This window comes from Oncorhynchus mykiss, chromosome 7 (assembly GCF_013265735.2).
Source record: "Oncorhynchus mykiss isolate Arlee chromosome 7, USDA_OmykA_1.1, whole genome shotgun sequence".
NCBI lineage: Eukaryota > Metazoa > Chordata > Actinopteri > Salmoniformes > Salmonidae > Oncorhynchus > Oncorhynchus mykiss.
Window position 1 is genome coordinate 87,814,756 of NC_048571.1, and position 18,389 is coordinate 87,833,144.

Genomic DNA, 18,389 nt, shown 5'->3' on the forward strand with positions numbered 1-18,389 from the left:
AAGAAATTATATTCCTATTTACAATAAAAGTGACTCCAATGACACAATACATTATTTATCATCTCATTTCTATTGGGCACAAAAATAATGTGAAACACAACCAAAACAAACAGCTAATGCTTCCAATGAGTGTGTAGAGTCACAAGCTTGATGTAATCAGTATCTGCTATGAATATGGGACCAAATACTAAAGTTGATTACTTTAATACACAGTGAAATTTCCCCCAATACTTTTGGTCCTACTAAAAGGAGGGATATGTACAAAAAGTGATGTCATTTCTAAACGGTTCACCCGATATGGATGACAATACCCTCATATTAAAGCTGACAGTCTGCACTTTGACCTCATAGTCATTGTATCATTTAAAATCTAAAGTGCCGGAGCACAGAACCAAAACAACAACAAGTGTTCCACTGCTTTTGGAGCTCACTGTGTATCCAAAACACATACTGTGGGTGACATGAGACTGCATTCTTATTTTACACATTCTAGCGATAAACATCACATTTGGAAAGCGTGAAAAAGGGAATTGTTATCGTGTCCTTCAGATGATGATCGATGCGAGGCCTTGTGATGTGAAACACAGTCACGGTGTGATGTCACTGTGTGATGCGTGAATAACACGGTTGTAGTTCAAGGTGTCCCGCTGGCTGGCTGGACTGATTTTATCCTCCTCCTCCTTCCTGGTGTCTCCTGTATGGTCCAGTCCTGTGTTCAGGTGGTGGTGTCACAGGATAGGGTTTAAATCGGGGGCATTGACATGTATTGACACAGTGAAATACGATGAATAGCTGTTTTGCAAAGCCAGTAAACTCTGTATGATCCTGGTATAGCCACACTGAATCGGGGAGCTTAATGGTGATGCCAGCATTCTGTCTGTTTTAACCAGACTAGGCATCAAACACACACAAAAGTAAAACCTTAAACTTTCCTTCTTTCTTCATGTTGATTGTTTCCCTGATTCACATTGATCCAGTCTCAAAACACAACGCCCAGGTTAACCTCGGACCTTTCAACCTCTTTATAAACCGCACTGGACTGGTAGTGAACATCACTGTGCTTAGTGGTAGGATAACAAATAATGCCAAACCAACCAGTCTGACATGTTCATAGCTTTCTGCTCCAGATTCAGTCTGGAGGTGAGAGACGGGGAACTCCATGTCACAGACAGGTAAGGCAGCAGATTCATCCTCAGGTGATTTTGGAGTAGTGATCTGTGGTACAGAGGTATTTCTGGCTGGCTGGGAATACAACCATTAACATACTGGTATGGGACTAGAACCCAAAACATACTGTGCGCTTGGGCCTGGGGACTAGAACCCATAAAGTAGAGAGGGCCTAGAACCATAGACATGGGCAGGGTCTGAGACTAGAACCATAGACATGGGCAGGGTCTGGGACTAGAACCATAGACATGGGCAGGGTCTGGGACTAGAACCATAGACATGGGCAGGGTCTGGGACTAGAACCATAGACATGGGCAGGGTCTGGGACTAGAACCATAGACATGGGCAGGGTCTGGGACTAGAACCATAGACATGGGCAGGGTCTGGGACTAGAACCCATAAAATACAGAGGGACTAGAACCATATGGGCAGGGTTTGGGACTAGAACCATAGACATGGGCAGGGTTTGGGACTAGAACCCATAAAATACAGAGGGACTAGAACCATAGACATGGGCAGGGTCTGAGACTAGAACCATAGACATGGGCAGGGTCTGGGACTAGAACCATAGACATGGGCAGGGCCTGGGACTAGAACCATAGACATGGGCAGGGTCTGGGACTAGAACCATAGACATGGGCAGGGTCTGGGACTAGAACCATAGACATGGGCAGGGTCTGGGACTAGAACCATAGACATGGGCAGGGTCTGGGACTAGAACCCATAAAATACAGAGGGACTAGAACCATATGGGCAGGGTCTGGGACTAGAACCATAGACCTGGGCAGGGTTTGGGACTAGAACCCATAAAATACAGAGGGACTAGAACCATATGGGCAGGGTCTGGGACTAGAACCATAGACATGGGTAAACATGAGGGCACATCCTTTTCAAATCAGGTGAGGCACCACATTTTACTCTTAACACCACTTTGGATATAGTTAGATAAAAATTTTAGACCGATTTGTCTCACGATTTGTCAAATTGTACAAAACAAAAAAATGTCTGTCCTTCACATCGGAGTGCTGCTGCAGGCTCTTTGCGTGTCTTGACCAATCAGATTCACAGAAATCGCAGGAAGTGCAGGCCAGGCACAAAGCTCAAGGTGTGCTTTCCACTTTCCTCCAGTATTTATTTAGCAAGCATGATAACACATCACTCTCGACAGAAACAAGCAAAAAAAAAAAAACACAAAAAACAACCACTTCCATAAATGTAGTAGCCTAAACAACTAAACATCAGCGATCTGACATTAGCGATCTCAGTCTGATCAACTGTTGGTTACTGACAGCTGCAGTCTAGCCTACTGTGCCCAGTCACTCTGGCCAGGGTAGGTGAAGCAGTAACATTCTGTATTTATAGCCCGTTTTGTTTCTGAGAACATGTGAATGGGATCAAATTTAGTTTACATTCAAACTTGGGCCGACTAGGCTACCTAGACTGGAATGAATCAATATAAACAAAAGCTGACAAGACTGAGGTACATTTTCATTACGCCTACAGTTGCATAGGGAAAGACCCACACGATGCAAACCTGCATATAGCAAGCTCAGCCCTATGTGAGTCTTATCGTCCAATCATGTTGCCTTCTCTGTGTACACAGTAGGAACCCCCCCCCCCCTTCTTTAAAATATAATTCATACGAACAACTACAAGGTTGCTACAGTTTGACAGATTTTCATACTCCCAAGGCCAGGAGTTGTTCTTCAACCCATTTGACCCGATGGAAAAACTCTGGTCCCATCATAGCCCATATTAAATGTTTTATTTGTATTTTTTTTTACAACAGATTAATCACGTCATACCGTATAAGGTTCGGAGTTTGCCCTGGGTAGGTTACCATCTGCACATGGGCCAAGAACCCAGAGTTAGCAGGCTAGAGTTTAGAGACAGACAGACTACTTACTGGTCCAGTCCACTACAGCCTTCAACAACATGGATCAACTGAAGGGGGTTGTGCCCATAATGTCTTCTTGTGGCTAAAACCAGAGGCCAAATAAACTGTGCTCAACTCAACATATCTCCAAAGTTACCAAAACTCATCTAGTATCACATCCGAATAACAAGTTCTGTAGTGTTGTTTTAAACATGATGAATATTTTGTCCATTGTTATTATTCTTATTTTTTTTTACAATACACAAATAAAACAAGACGGAATAGTTCAGCAGAGATACATGTCGGTATAAACCCAGTTACCTACACACACCAGATGGGTTTCAATAACTTAGTTGTTTAGAAATGGCTTCTAGAAAGTTCAAACCGACTCCTCTGTTAGTTTCAATAGGCACTTAACAACCCCTTGTGCCTCATGAAGGCCGGACGTTCCCAAAACAGCACCCTATTCCCTATATAGTGCAGTACCTTTGCCCAGGGCAACATACAGGGATAAGTATGCTGGTTCGACCATTAGGGATGTAACCTAGCAAATAATCACTTTGATGATTTTGGCTTCAATATTAAACCCATATTTGTAATAGCACATGAACAACCCAACATGGTAAACCAACCACACAGGAAGTCAACTCCTCTAAAACAACCTGGAGCCCAAAGAAATTAAGAAAGGTTTGGTACCCATCAGAACTAAAACAAAGCCTAGTTTAGGCCACTTTAATGATAATAATACAATGACCAATATTCCCATCATCCAACTGATTACAGAAAACAATAACTGCTGATATAGTATTTAATCTATGGTAGAAATGACTAATTGTATTCATCTTTCCTCTCGCTCTCTCTCTCTCTATATATATATATATATATACAGTTTGACTTTGTACAGTTTAAAGCAGAGGGCCTTTATGTGGGGGAACTACTAGACCAGACGGGAGGTAATCAATTAATGAATTAATACATCTATCAATCAAGGAGACAAAGGGGTAGCAGCCCTGGAGGATCGATCAGGAGGCTATAAGGGCGGGAGGTTGGGGTGTTGAGGGAGGGCAAGGTGGGCAGGAGGTTGGGGTGTGGAGAGAGGGCAAGGTGGGCTGGAGGTTGGGGTGTGGAGGGAGGAGTGGAGGCCAGGGCAGGCCTGGTAGACAGGTAGAGGTGGTACAGGAGGTGTGGTTATATAGGTCGCTGCCTCCTCAGTTCGAGGTGCTCTTGGAGTTGTGGTAAAGCACCACTGCTGTCACTGCTACCATCACTGCTACCACTGGTATCCAGGGGCTCCAACCAATCTGCAAGGAGAGACAGAGAGAGAGAGACACAGAGAGAGATACAGAGAGGGAGAGAGATACAGAGAGGGAGAGAGATACAGAGAGGGAGAGAGATACAGAGAGGGAGAGAGATACAGAGAGGGAGAGAGATACAGAGAGGGAGAGAGATACAGAGACGGAGAGAGATACAGAGACGGAGAGAGATACAGAGAGGGAGTTAGAGTTGAAGTCCAGGCCATCAGCTAGCCTACACTGGTCAGGTGGAGGAAAGTGAGAGATAGAGAGAAGCATGCAAGTGAAAGATTCCCTGGGAGTCAGCCAGTTGAGATACCTCACGGGAGAAAAATATGGAATATGGAAAACAAACAGGACCTTCCTGTTCTGAGGAAACAATGACACAAATACACGTTCATTAACATAAAAAGGAAGAAGAAGACATTTTAAGCTGCAAAAGCACGACGGGCATAGAGCACGATGGTCATAGAGCGACGGGCATAGAGCACGATGGTCATAGAGCACGATGGTCATAGAGCACGATGGTCATAGAGCACGATGGTCATAGAGCGACGGGCATAGAGCACGATGGTCATAGAGCACGATGGTCATAGAGCACGATGGTCATAGAGCACGATGGTCATAGAGCACGATGGTCATAAAGCACGATGGTCATAGAGCGACGGGCATAGAGCACGATGGTCATAGAGCATGATGGTCATAGAGCGACGGGCATAGAGCACGATGGTCATAGAGCACGATGGTCATAGAGCACGATGGTCATAGAGCACGATGGTCATAGAGCGACGGGCATAGAGCACGATGGTCATAGAGCACGATGGGCATAGAGCACGATGGTCATAGAGCACGATGGTCATAGAGCACGATGGTCATAGAGCACGATGGTCATAGAGCACGATGGTCATAGAGCACGATGGTCATAGAGCACGATGGTCATAGAGCGACGGGCATAGAGCACGATGGTCATAGAGCGACGGGCATAGAGCACGATGGTCATAGAGCGACGGGCATAGAGCACGACGGGCATAGAGCACGATGGTCATAGAGCACGATGGTCATAGAGCGACGGGCATAGAGCACGATGGTCATAGAGCACGATGGTCATAGAGCACGATGGTCATAGAGCGACGGGCATAGAGCACGATGGTCATAGAGCACGATGGTCATAGAGCGACGGGCATAGAGCACGATGGTCATAGAGCACGATGGTCATAGAGCACGATGGTCATAGAGCGACGGGCATAGAGCACGATGGTCATAGAGCACGATGGTCATAGAGCGACGGGCATAGAGCACGATGGTCATAGAGCGACGGGCATAGAGCACGATGGTCATAGAGCACGATGGTCATAGAGCGACGGGCATAGAGCACGATGGTCATAGAGCACGATGGTCATAGAGCGACGGGCATAGAGCACGATGGTCATAGAGCGACGGGCATAGAGCACGATGGTCATAGAGCACGATGGTCATAGAACACGATGGTCATAGAGCGACGGGCATAGAGCACGATGGTCATAGAGCACGATGGTCATAGAGCGATGGGCATAGAGCACGATGGTCATAGAGCACGATGGTCATAGAGCGACGGGCATAGAGCACGATGGTCATAGAGCACGATGGTCATAGAGCGACGGGCATAGAGCACGATGGTCATAGAGCGACGGGCATAGAGCACGATGGTCATAGAGCGACGGGCATAGAGCACGACGGGCATAGAGCACGATGGTCATAGAGCGACGGGCATAGAGCACGATGGTCATAGAGCGACGGGCATAGAGCACGATGGTCATAGAGCGACGGGCATAGAGCACGATGGTCATAGAGCGACGGGCATAGAGCACGACGGGCATAGAGCACGATGGTCATAGAGCGACGGGCATAGAGCACGATGGTCATAGAGCACGATGGTCATAGAGCACGATGGTCATAGAGCGACGGGCATAGAGCACGATGGTCATAGAGCGACGGGCATAGAGCACGATGGTCATAGAGCACGATGGTCATAGAGCACGATGGTCATAGAGCGACGGGCATAGAGCTTGATGGTCATAGAGCACGATGGTCATAGAGCACGATGGTCATAGAGCGACGGGCATAGAGCACGATGGTCATAGAGCGACGGGCATAGAGCACGATGGTCATAGAGCGACGGGCATAGAGCACGATGGTCATAGAGCACGAGAGGGAGAGAGATATGGTCATAGGGTATGATGGACATAAAGCGCGACAGTCATAGGGTATGATGGTCATAGGGTATGATGGCCATAGGGTATGATGGCCATAAAACGCGACAGTCATAGGGTATGATGGTCATAAAGCGCGACAGTCATAGGGTATGATGGCCATAGGGTATGATGGCCATAGGGTATGATGGCCATAGGGTATAATGGCCATAGGGTATAATGGCCATAGGGTATAATGGCCATAGGGTATGATGGTCATAAAACGCGACAGACATAGGGTATGATGGCCATAAAACGTGACGGTCATAGGGTATGATGGCCATAAAACGCGACGGTCATAAGGTATGAGGGTCATAAAACGCGACAGTCATAGGGTATGATGGTCATAGAGTATGATGGTCATAGAGTATGATGGTCATAGGGTATGATGGTCATAGGGTATGATGGCCATAGGGTATGATGGCCATAGGGTATGATGGCCATAGGGTATGATGGTCATAGAGTATGATGGTCATAAAGAGCGACGGTCATAGGGTATGATGGTCATAGGGTATGATGGACATAAAGAGCGACGGTCATAGGGTATGATGGTCATAGGGTATGATGGACATAAAACTCGACAGTCATAGGGTATGATGGACATAAAACGCGACAGTCATAGGGTATGATGGACATAAAACGCGACAGTCATAGGGTATGATGGACATAAAACGCGACAGTCATAGGGTATGATGGACATAAAACGCGACAGTCATAGGGTATGATGGCCATAGGGTATGATGGTCATAAAGAGCGACGGTCATAGGGTATGATGGTCATAGGGTATGAGGGTCATAAAACGCGACAGTCATAGGGTATGATGGTCATAGGGTATGATGGTCATAAAGAGCGACGGTCATAGGGTATGATGGTCATAGGGTATGATGGACATAAAGAGCGACGGTCATAGGGTGATGGTCATAGGGTATGATGGACATAAAACTTGACAGTCATAGGGTATGATGGACATAAAACGCGACAGTCATAGGGTATGATGGCCATAAAGCGCGACAGTCATAGGGTATGATGGTCATAAAACGCGACGGTCATAGGGTATGATGGCCATAAGGTATGATGGTCATAAAACGCGACGGTCATAGGGTATGATGGCCATAGGGTATGATGGTCTTAAAGCTCGACGGTCATAGAGCACGATGGACATAGGGTATGATGGCCATAAAACACGACAGTCATAGGGTATGATGGACATAGGGTATGATGGTCATAGGGTATGATGGTCATAAAGTACATTAAGTATGCTGGTCATAAAGTACATTAAGTATGCTGGTCATAAAGTACATTAAGTATGCTGGTCATAAAGTACATTAATTATTCTGGTCATAAAGTACATTAATTATTCTGGTCATAAAGTACATTAAGTATGCTGGTCATAAAGTACATTAAGTATGCTGGTCATAAAGTACATTAAGTATTCTGGTCATAAAGTACATTAAGTATGCTGGTCATAAAGTACATTAAGTATGCTGGTCATAAAGTACATTAAGTATGCTGGTCATAAAGTACATTAATTATTCTGGTCATAAAGTACATTAATTATTCTGGTCATAAAGTACATTAAGTATGCTGGTCATAAAGTACATTAAGTATGCTGGTCATAAAGTACATTAAGTATTCTGGTCATAAAGTACATTAAGTATGCTGGTCATAAAGTACATTAAGTATTCTGGTCATAAAGTACATTAAGTATTCTGGTCATAAAGTACATTAATTATTCTGGTCATAAAGTACATTAATTATTCTGGTCATAAAGTACATTAAGTATGCTGGTCATAAAGTATGGTCATAAAGCAATAATGAGAAAAATTGTTCCAAAATAAGTGAAAAGGTGAAACAATCCCCCAGAATTAGCCTTGGTGAGCTAGTGATCCCAGCAAGAAGTACGGCAGGCTTCAATGACTGCATTAGTCGAACAGTGTTTCCCAACATCAGGTGTGCTCATCCGGGGCCACAACGAAAATATGTAGTGTTGGGGGTACTGGAAGACCGGAGCTGGGAAACAGTGCAGTAGGAGACTGACTGGACAGAGACCAAGGGTAGGTCATCCCTGATCCTGGAGTGCCGTATCCACTTCATGTTTTTGATTTAACCATCATGGAAAACCAGGTGTGTTTAAATTTAGTTGATCGCTGAACTGATCAGTTAGCTCAGTTGGTCAGACGTGGTGCCTAGTTGGAACAAAACCCTGCAGTATTGGCATCACTCCAGGAACAGGGTTGTCTTCCCCCTGGTCTAAACTAATAATAATATTTAGATAGGTTTGTGTAGCGCAGGGCCGTTCCAACTCAGGTCCTGGAGTGCCAAAACACTTTTCATTTGTATCTTCTTCCATCAGACTGGTTCAGACCTGGGTCAATAGGGCTGTGTTTACACAGGCAGCCCAATTCTGATCTTTGGACTAATAATATCAGTTATTAAGCGGTCTGTGTAAACGCAGACCTGGTGAGCGTGGGACATTAACTACCAGGTAGAAACAAACTCAGAACTGTTTCAGGATTTCGGTCCTTCAGAACCAGAATTGACCCAGGTTTAGTGTTAGTCCTCCCCAGTGTTGGTGTTTAGTGTTGTTCCTCCCCAGTGTTGTTCCTCCCCAGTGTTGGTCCTCCCCAGTGTTGGTCCTCCCCAGTGTTAGTTCTCCCCAGTGTTAGTTCTCCCCAGTGTTAGTTCTCCCCAGTGTTAGTTCTCCCCAGTGTTTGTGTTTAGTGCTAGTTCTCCCCAGTGTTAGTTCTCCCCAGTGTTAGTTCTCCCCAGTGTTAGTTCTCCCCAGTGTTGGTCCTCCCCAGTGTTGGTCCTCCCCAGTGTTGGTCCTCCCCAGTGTTAGTTCTCCCCAGTGTTAGTTCTCCCCAGTGTTAGTTCTCCCCAGTGTTTGTGTTTAGTGCTAGTTCTCCCCAGTGTTTGTGTTTAGTGCTAGTTCTCCCCAGTGTTTGTGTTTAGTGCTAGTTCTCCCCAGTGTTGGTGTTTAGTTCTCCCCAGTGTTGGTGCAGCTGCAGGAGGAGTGGTTCAATGAATGATAGCCATGCACTGTAGAGTTAGAGATGATGATGAAGACAACAGGTGAGAGACGACACCAACTCAACAGAACGTCGGGTGTACCTTTCTACCACAACTGGCTGAAGCACCAATACAGCAAGGCCAGGATAAGGCTGATGAAAATGGCTTGGACAGGCTGCAATATGGATGGCTAAAGGAGGGAGGGATCAATCAGAGACAATAATCAAATAGAATAATAAATTGTTATAAACTCATCAAAACTAAATCAATAAATGGGAAAATAATCTAAATGAATAAATAAACAGAAAACTGAAGGGAGGGGCCAGTTGGATTAACTTCTAGAATCAACCCAAGAGGAGGACTGAGAGGGAAGGGGGGATAGGGGAGGAGGAGGACAGGGCAGAAGGAAAGGAGGACAGGGCAGAAGGAGGATAGGGGGATAGGTCAGAAGGAGGATAGGGGGATAGGGCAGAAGGAGAGGGCAGAAGGAGAGGAGGTTAGGGCAGAAGGCGGATAGGGCAGAAGGTGGATAGGGCAGAAGGCGGATAGGGCAGAAGGCGGATAGGGCAGAAGGAAAGGAGGATAGGGCAGAAGGAGGATAGGAGGATAGGGCAGAAGGAGGATAGGAGAGGAGGATAGGGCAGAAGGAGGATAGGGCAGAAGGAGAGGAGGATGGGAGGATAGGGCAGAAGGAGAGGAGGATGGGAGGATAGGGCAGAAGGAGAGGAGGATAGGGCAGAAGGAGGATAGGACAGAAGGAGGATAGGACAGAAGGAGAGGAGGATAGGACAGAAGGAGAGGAGGACAGGGCAGAAGGAGAGGAGGACAGGGCAAAAGGAGAGGAGGATAGGGCAGAAGGAGAGGAGGATAGAAGGATAGGGCAGAAGGAGAGGAGGATAGAAGGATAGGGCAGAAGGAGAGGAGGATAGAAGGATAGGGCAGAAGGAGAGGAGGATAGTAGGATAGGGCAGAAGGAGAGGAGGATAGTAGGATAGGGCAGAAGGAGAGGAGGATAGGGCAGAAGGAGAGGAGGATATGGCAGAAGGAGAGGAGGATAGGGCAGAAGGAGAGGAGGATAGGGCAGAAGGAGGATAGGGCAGAAGGAGAGGAGGAGGATAGGGCAGAAGGAGGATAGGGCAGAAGGAGAGGAGGATAGGAGAATAGGGCAGAAGGAGAGGAGGATAGGGCAGAAGGAGAGGAGGAGAGGAGGATAGGGCAGAAGGAGAGGAGGATAGAAGGATAGGGCAGAAGGAGAGGAGGATAGTAGGATAGGGCAGAAGGAGAGGAGGATAGGGCAGAAGGAGAGGAGGATAGGGCAGAAGGAGAGGAGGATAGGGCAGAAGGAGGAGGATAGGGCAGAAGGAGAGGAGGATAGGAGGATATGGCAGAAGGAGAGGAGGATAGGGCAGAAGGAGAGGAGGATGGGGCAGAAGGAGAGGAGGATAGGAGAATAGGGCAGAAGGAGAGGAGGATAGGGCAGAAGGAGAGGAGGAGAGGAGGATAGGGCAGAAGGAGAGGAGGATAGGAGGAAAGGGCAGAAGGCAGGAGGATGATGGGGCAGGAGGACGATACATCTAGTAGTTGAACACAGGTATAGATAGATACATGTCACACCACATCTAGTAGTTGAACACAGGTATAGATAGATACATGTCACACCACATCTAGAAGCTGAACACACAGGTATAGATAAAGTTGAAGTCGGAAGTTTACATACACTTAGGTTGGAGTCATTAAAACTCGTTTTTCAACCACTCTGTGCCTCTTTGCTTGACATCACGGGAAAATCAAAAGAAATCAGCTACAAGTCCAGACCTCCACAAGTCTGGTTCATCCTTGGGAACAATTTCCAAACACCTGAAGGTACCACGGTCATCTGTACAAACAATAGCATGCAAAGCCAGACTACGGTTTGCAACTGCACATGGGGACAAAGATCGTACTTTTTGGAGATATGTCCTCTGGTCTGATGAAACAAAAATATAACTGTTTGGCCATAATGCCCATCATCATGTTTGGAGGAAAAAGAGGGAGGCTTTCAAGCTGAAGAACACCATCCCAACTGTGAAGCACGGGGGTGACAGCATTATGTTGTGGGGGTGCTTTGCTGCAGGAGGGACTGGTGCACTTCACAAAATAGATGGCATCATGAGGCTGGAAAATTATGTGGATAGATTGAAGCAACATCTCAAGACATCAGTCAGGAAGTTAAAGCTTGGTCAGAAATGGGTCTTCCAAATGGACAATGACCCAAGCATACTTCCAAAGTTGTGGCAAAATGGCTTAAGGACAACAAAGTCAAGGTATTGGAGTGGTCATCACAAAGCCCTGACCTCAATCCTATAGAAAATGTGTGGGCAGAACTGAAAAAGCGTGTGCGAGCAAGGAGGCCTACAAACCTGACTCAGTTACACCAGCTCTGTCAGGAGGAATGGGCCAAAATTCACCCAACTTATTGTGGGAAGCTTGTGGAAAGCTACCCGAAACATTTGACCCAAGTTAAACAATTTAAAGGCAATGGTACCAAATACTAATTGAGTGTATGTAAACTTCTGACCCACTGGGAATGCGATGAAAGAAATCATCTGAAATAAATCATTCTCTCTAATATTATTCTGACATTTCACATTCTTAAAATAAAGTGGTGATCCTAACTGACCTAAGACAGGGAATTTTTTACAAGGATTTAATGTCAGGAATTGTGAAAAACTGAGTTTAAATGTATTTGGCTAAAGTGTATGTAAACTTCTGACTTCAACTGTACATGTCACACCACATCTAGAAGCTGAACACAACAGTAAGAGTATGGGACAAGGAGAAGGACAGTGGAGAGAGAGAGAGAGAGAGAGAGAGAGAGAGTGAGGTTTAACAAACACACTAGAACAAACTGGGTTTGGGTTTAAATTGCCTTTAAAAATGGTGCATTGTCGACAAAGCGGGATCAGATTGAATCCCAGTCTTGTTGATTTGATGTCCCAGGACTGAGATTGATTTGATGTCCCAGGACTGAGATTGATTTGATGTCCCAGGACTGAGACTGATTTGATGTCCCAGGACTGAGATTGATTTGATGTCCCAGGACTGAGATTGAGTTGATGTCCCAGGACTGAGATTGATTTGATGTCCCAGGACTGAGATTGATTTGATGTCCCAGGACATTTGTGTGTGTTATTTGTTAATCAGGACGGAGGGGTTCTAGAAGCAGGAGCCTGGCCAGTAGTGAGTAAGAGCCAGACTGTATTGCGTTCCCCATCCTAAACACAGTAGGGTTGATGTAACATTTCTGACAGAAGTCCTTCCACCAGGATTTTATGTAAAATAGCTCAAAGATGAGGCACAAAAATAGAAGAAGAACCCGCAAAGTTACCACATCTGATGACAACTTCTGGACTTTGCGACCTAACAGAAATTACTTTTGAAGATAATGGCCTCTTGTCTTCCATACTTTTTTAATACTTCCATGTCAGTCAGATTTGTTTTGTTCAAATATATATTTAACCTTTATTTAACTAGGCAAGTTAAGAACAAATTATTATTTACACTGAAGACCTACTCCGGCCAAACCCGGACGACTCTGGGCCAATTGTGCGCCGCGCTATGAGACTCACAATTACGGCAGGATGTGATACAGCCTGGATTCGAACCAGGCACTGTAGTGACACCTCATGCACTGAGGTGCAGTGCCTTAGACCACTGCACCACTCGGGAGCCCTGATGGATGTTGGCAGATCAAAAGATGCTGAATATGTTCAACGTGCTGAGTGATGACTTCAGTCTCTTAAGAAATTACTTCTGAGCTGACTGACAATAGCAGGAATAAACAGAACCAGCAGGTCATACAACTGTAATTCTAATAATTGGACTCACAGACATGGAAATCTGTGTGGGACTGTTGCTAACTTTCAGCTACTTCAAGGATATCTCTGGACTTTGCTCCGTTCATCTTTCCCTCGATCCTGACTAGTCTCCCAGACCCTGCCACTGATCCCCACAGCATGATGCTGCCACCACCATGCTTCACCGTAGGGATGGTGCCAGGTTTCCTCCAGACGTGATGCTTGGCATTCAGGCCAAAGAGTTCAATCTTGGTTTCATCAGACCAGAGAATCTTATTTCTCATTGTCCTTTAGGTGCCTTTTGGCAAACTCCAAGCAGGCTGTCATGTGCCTTTTACTGAGGAGTGGCTTCCGTCTGGCCACTCTACCATAAAGGCCTGATTGGTGGAGTGCTGCAGAGATGGTTGTCCTTCTGGAAGGTTCTCCCATCTTCACAGAGGAACTCTGGAGCTCTATCAGAGAGACCATTGGGTTCTTGGTCACCTTCCTGTCCAAGGCCCTTCTCCCCCGATTACTCAGTTTGGCCAATTGACCAGCTCTAGGAAGAGTCTTGGTGGTTGAAAACATCTTCCATTTAAGAATGATGGTCACTGTGTTCTTGGGGATATTCAAAGCTGCAGAAATGTTTTGGTACCCTTCCCCAGATCTGTGCCTCGACACAACCCTGTCTCAGGGCTCTATGGACAAGTCTTTAAACCTCATGGCTTGGTATTTGCTCTGACATGCACCTGTCAACTGTGGGACCTTATATAGACAGATGTGTGTCTTTCCAAATCATGTCCAATCAATTGAATTTACCTCAGGTGGAGTCCAATCAAGTTGTAGAAAAATCTCAAGGATGATCAATGGTAACAGGATGCACCTGAGCTCAATTTGAAGTCTCATAGCAAAAAGATCTGAATACTTATGTAAATAAGGTATTTGTTTAATTATTTTGAATACATTTGCACAAATTTATTCATGTATTTAAGCAATTTTAGAATTAAGGCTGTAATATAACAAAATGTAGAAAAAGTCAACGGGTTTAAATAGTTTCTGAATGCGTTGTATAAAATCTTGCAAACATTAGCAGTGAATTTCATACAAGTAACGTGATCGCCTCACTTAAGTTGCAGGAGTAACTCACTTGAAGAAGCTCCCGCTTTGCTTTTTTTGTGCTACTTTGTAAACAAACACATGTGACTGGCTCAAACAGGGCTCCCGAAGTGGCGCAGAGGTGTCACTGCAGTACCTGGTTCGAATCCGGGCCGAATCAACATCCGGCCGTGATTGGGAGTCCCATAGTGCGGAAGCACAATTGGCCCAGAGTCATCCGGGTTTGGCCGGGGTCGGACCGTCATTGTTAATAAGAATTTTTTCTTAACGGACTTGCCTATGTAGTGTATTAAATGAACCACACAGAGAGAGACAGAGAAAAGGCCTGGTGACTTCTGGACAGGAAATGGGGTTATGGTATCACTACTTACATTCTTGCCCTTGTCCTGCAGCAGTTTGAGGTTGAATCTACACTGTTCCAGCTCCTCGTTGATGGAGCGTTTCTCCTGCTCTGTCCGGTCGTAACGCTGCCGCAGGTCAGATAGCAAGGTCTGGGTGTCCTCATACTGGGGTTGGAGAGAGGGAGGAAGAGATTCATGTGAGATTCATCTGGTACCTGGGATAGCTGTGTGGCTGGTACCAGGGATAGCTGTGTGGCTGGTACTAGGGATAGCTGTGTGGCTGGTACCAGGGATAGCTGTGTGGCTGGTACTAGGGATAGCTGCGTGGCTGGTACCAGGGATAGCTGTCATACCTCTCTCTGCTAGTAGCCTGGGTTAGCTGTGTGTGTACTGTATCATACCTCTCTCTGCTAGTAGCCTGGGTTAGCTGTGTGTGTACTGTATCATACCTCTCCCTGCTAGTAGCCTGGGTTAGCTGTGTGTGTACTGTATCATACCTTTCTCTGCTAGTAGCCTGGGTTAGCTGTGTGTGTACTGTATCATACCTCTCTCTGCAGGCTCTGTGTCCTGCTAGCAGCCTGGGCCAGCTGTGACTGCAGCTTGTTAGCGTCCTGGAGGTGTTGGTCCTGCAGTGAGCCCAGTCTACTCTGCATCTCTCCCTGGGACTTCTCCAGTAACTGAAGACTGCTGTTCAGACTGGCAGTCTGCTCCCTGGAACTGAGAAGAGGGAGGACAGGTGGTCAAGCACATGGATGGATAGTTAAGTAATAATAAGTCTGTTGTACTTCAGCTTGAGCTCAACATTTCAACTGCTCTCTCCCCCCTCCATCACTCTCCTTCCCTCCTCTCCATGCTGCCTCTGTCCCAAGTCAGCTCCTGCACACTGCTGCTGTTGAAGCCCTCACACCCACACAGCTAACAAATAGCTGACAGGTTATCCACCCACACCGTACCAGGCTAGCACAACCCCCAATAGCACTAGATTCATCCACCCTCCGATAGCGCTGACTGTGATGAAGGATTTCAACATGAAGGAGTGTTGAGTGGCAGCAGAGACTTGGAGACTGACAGAGAGCAGAGGCAGTTAAAATCTGTTTGACTCTTTCCATCGTCTCTGCAGACAGGGCAGTAGACCAACAACCAGTAGACCAACAACCAGTCGACCAACAACCAGTCTACCAACAACCAGTAGACCAACAACCAGTAGACCAACAACCAGTCGACCAACAACCAGTCGACCAACAACCAGTCGACCAACAACCAGTCGACCAACAACCAGTCGACCAACAACCAGCCGACCAACAACCAGCCGACCAACAACCAGCCGACCAACAACCAGCCGACCAACAACCAGCCGACCAACAACCAGCAGACCAACAACCAGCAGACCAACAACCAGCAGACCAACAACCAGCAGACCAACAACCAGCAGACCAACAACCAGCAGACCAACAACCAGCAGACCAACAACCAGCAGACCAACAACCAGCAGACCAACAACCAGCAGACACACAACCAGCAGACCAACAACCAGCAGACCAACAACCAGCAGACCAACAACCAGCAGACCAACAACCAGCAGACCAACAACCAGCAGACCAACAACCAGCAGACCAACAACCAGCAGACCAACAACCAGCAGACCAGCAACCAGCAGACCAACAACCAGTAGACAAACAACCAGTAGACAAACAACCAGTCGACCAACAACCAGTCGACCAACAACCTCCTTTATTAATAAAGGAGCCAAACAGTCAGTCTGTCCTGCCTTTGTGAATGCAGCTCAGTGTGAGGAGGTCTGAAACGGTAACCCTGCTGCAGCTCAGAGGTCTGAAACGGTAACCCTGCTGCAGCTCAGAGGTCTGAAACGGTAACCCTGCTGCAGCTCAGAGGTCTGAAACGGTAACCCTGCTGCAGCTCAGAGGTCTGAAACGGTAACCCTGCTGCAGCTCAGAGGTCTGAAACGGTAACCCTGCTGCAGCTCAGAGGTCTGAAACGGTAACCCTGCTGCAGCTCAGAGGTCTGAAACGGTAACCCTGCTGCAGATCAGAGGTCTGAAACGGTAACCCTGCTGCAGATCAGAGGTCTGAAACGGTAACCCTGCTGCAGCTCAGAGGTCTGAAACGGTAACCCTGCTGCAGCTCAGAGGTCTGAAACGGTAACCCTGCTGCAGCTCAGAGGTCTGAAACGGTAACCCTGCTGCAGCTCAGAGGTCTGAAACGGTAACCCTGCTGCAGCTCAGAGGTCTGAAACGGTAACCCTGCTGCAGCTCAGAGGTCTGAAACGGTAACCCTGCTGCAGCTCAGAGGTCTGAAACGGTAACCCTGCTGCAGATCAGAGGTCTGAAACGGTAACCCTGCTGCAGCTCAGAGGTCTGAAACGGTAACCCTGCTGCAGCTCAGTGTGAGGAGGTCTGAAACGGTAACCCTGCTGCAGCTCAGAGGTCTGAAACGGTAACCCTGCTGCAGCTCAGAGGTCTGAAACGGTAACCCTGCTGCAGCTCAGAGGTCTGAAACGGTAACCCTGCTGCAGCTCAGAGGTCTGAAACGGTAACCCTGCTGCAGCTCAGTGTGAGGAGGTCTGAAACGGTAACCCTGCTGCAGCTCAGAGGTCTGAAACGGTAACCCTGCTGCAGCTCAGAGGTCTGAAACGGTAACCCTGCTGCAGCTCAGAGGTCTGAAACGGTAACCCTGCTGCAGCTCAGAGGTCTGAAACGGTAACACTTCCACTCAGACTCCTCCTTTGACAATACACCTAGAAGTGGAACACTTGTAGAAGTCTTACATCAGATGGAGATGAGTGTTTCCTAAAATGTCCCTCCCATTGTAAAGGCAGTTGGGCTTCCTCGCTTAGTTCAGTTAGAAAGGGGGATTCACACCCCACCGGGCCTAGTTAGAGGAAGAGACCCAGTCTGCAGTCAGCCGGGTCTGCAGTAAACCGGGTCTGCAGTAAGCCGGGTCTGCAGTCAGCCGGGTCTGCAGTAAGCCGGGTCTGCAGTAAGCCGGGTCGGCAGTCAGCCGGGTCGGCAGTAAGCCGGGTCTGCAGTAAGCCGGGTCTGCAGTAAGTCGGGTCTGCAGTAAGTCGGGTCTGCAGTCAACAAAAAGCAACACTTGGCAGACCTACCACTGTCACTTCTGGATGTCATTGCTCTGTGTAGTGACATATTTCCTGGTGTAGCGGCTAAGGCGTTCCGTTGACCATCAGGGATAACACCCCCCCCCCTCCAATCTGCTGTGTCTACGGTGTGTGGACCCACCTGTCCAGGTCCGTCTCCAGTCCGTGTAGTCTGTTCACCAGGGTCGTCTTCTCAGAACGGAGACACTCACACTCCTGCTGCAGACTGGAACAGCCCTTCTGAAGGCGCTCCAACTCTCCTACAGAAACAGGTCATTATTATAACAGTCCTTCTGAAGGCGCTCCAACTCTCCTACAGAAACAGATCATTATTATAACAGTCCTTCTGAAGGCGCTCCAACTCTCCTACAGAAACAGATCATTATTATAGCAGTCCTTCTGAAGGCGCTCCAACTCTCCTACAGAAACAG

At 47.1% G+C, this 18,389-nt stretch overlaps 1 protein-coding gene across 17 annotated transcripts in view; it reads right to left on the reverse strand.

Annotated features, from left to right (window-relative positions):
• Positions 1-2,275: 2,275 nt before the first annotated feature.
• The window catches only part of slmapa (sarcolemma associated protein a), a 136,997-nt gene continuing 120,883 nt past the window's right edge, over positions 2,276-18,389 (reverse strand). For 14 of the 17 annotated variants that reach the window (XM_036984317.1, XM_036984313.1, XM_036984314.1 and 11 more), the window contains 4 exons: positions 18,101-18,218; positions 15,390-15,561; positions 14,875-15,009; positions 2,276-4,344 (listed from right to left, as the gene is read on the reverse strand). In XM_036984317.1, coding sequence (XP_036840212.1) covers positions 4,252-4,344; positions 14,875-15,009; positions 15,390-15,561; positions 18,101-18,218 — 518 coding nt within the window. In that variant the 3' untranslated portion in view covers positions 2,276-4,251. Of the gene's footprint in view, positions 4,345-9,674; positions 9,763-14,874; positions 15,010-15,197; positions 15,342-15,389; positions 15,562-18,100; positions 18,219-18,389 lie in introns of those variants that run through there. The other 3 variants (XM_036984310.1, XM_036984326.1, XM_036984318.1) reach the window with 2 other exon arrangements.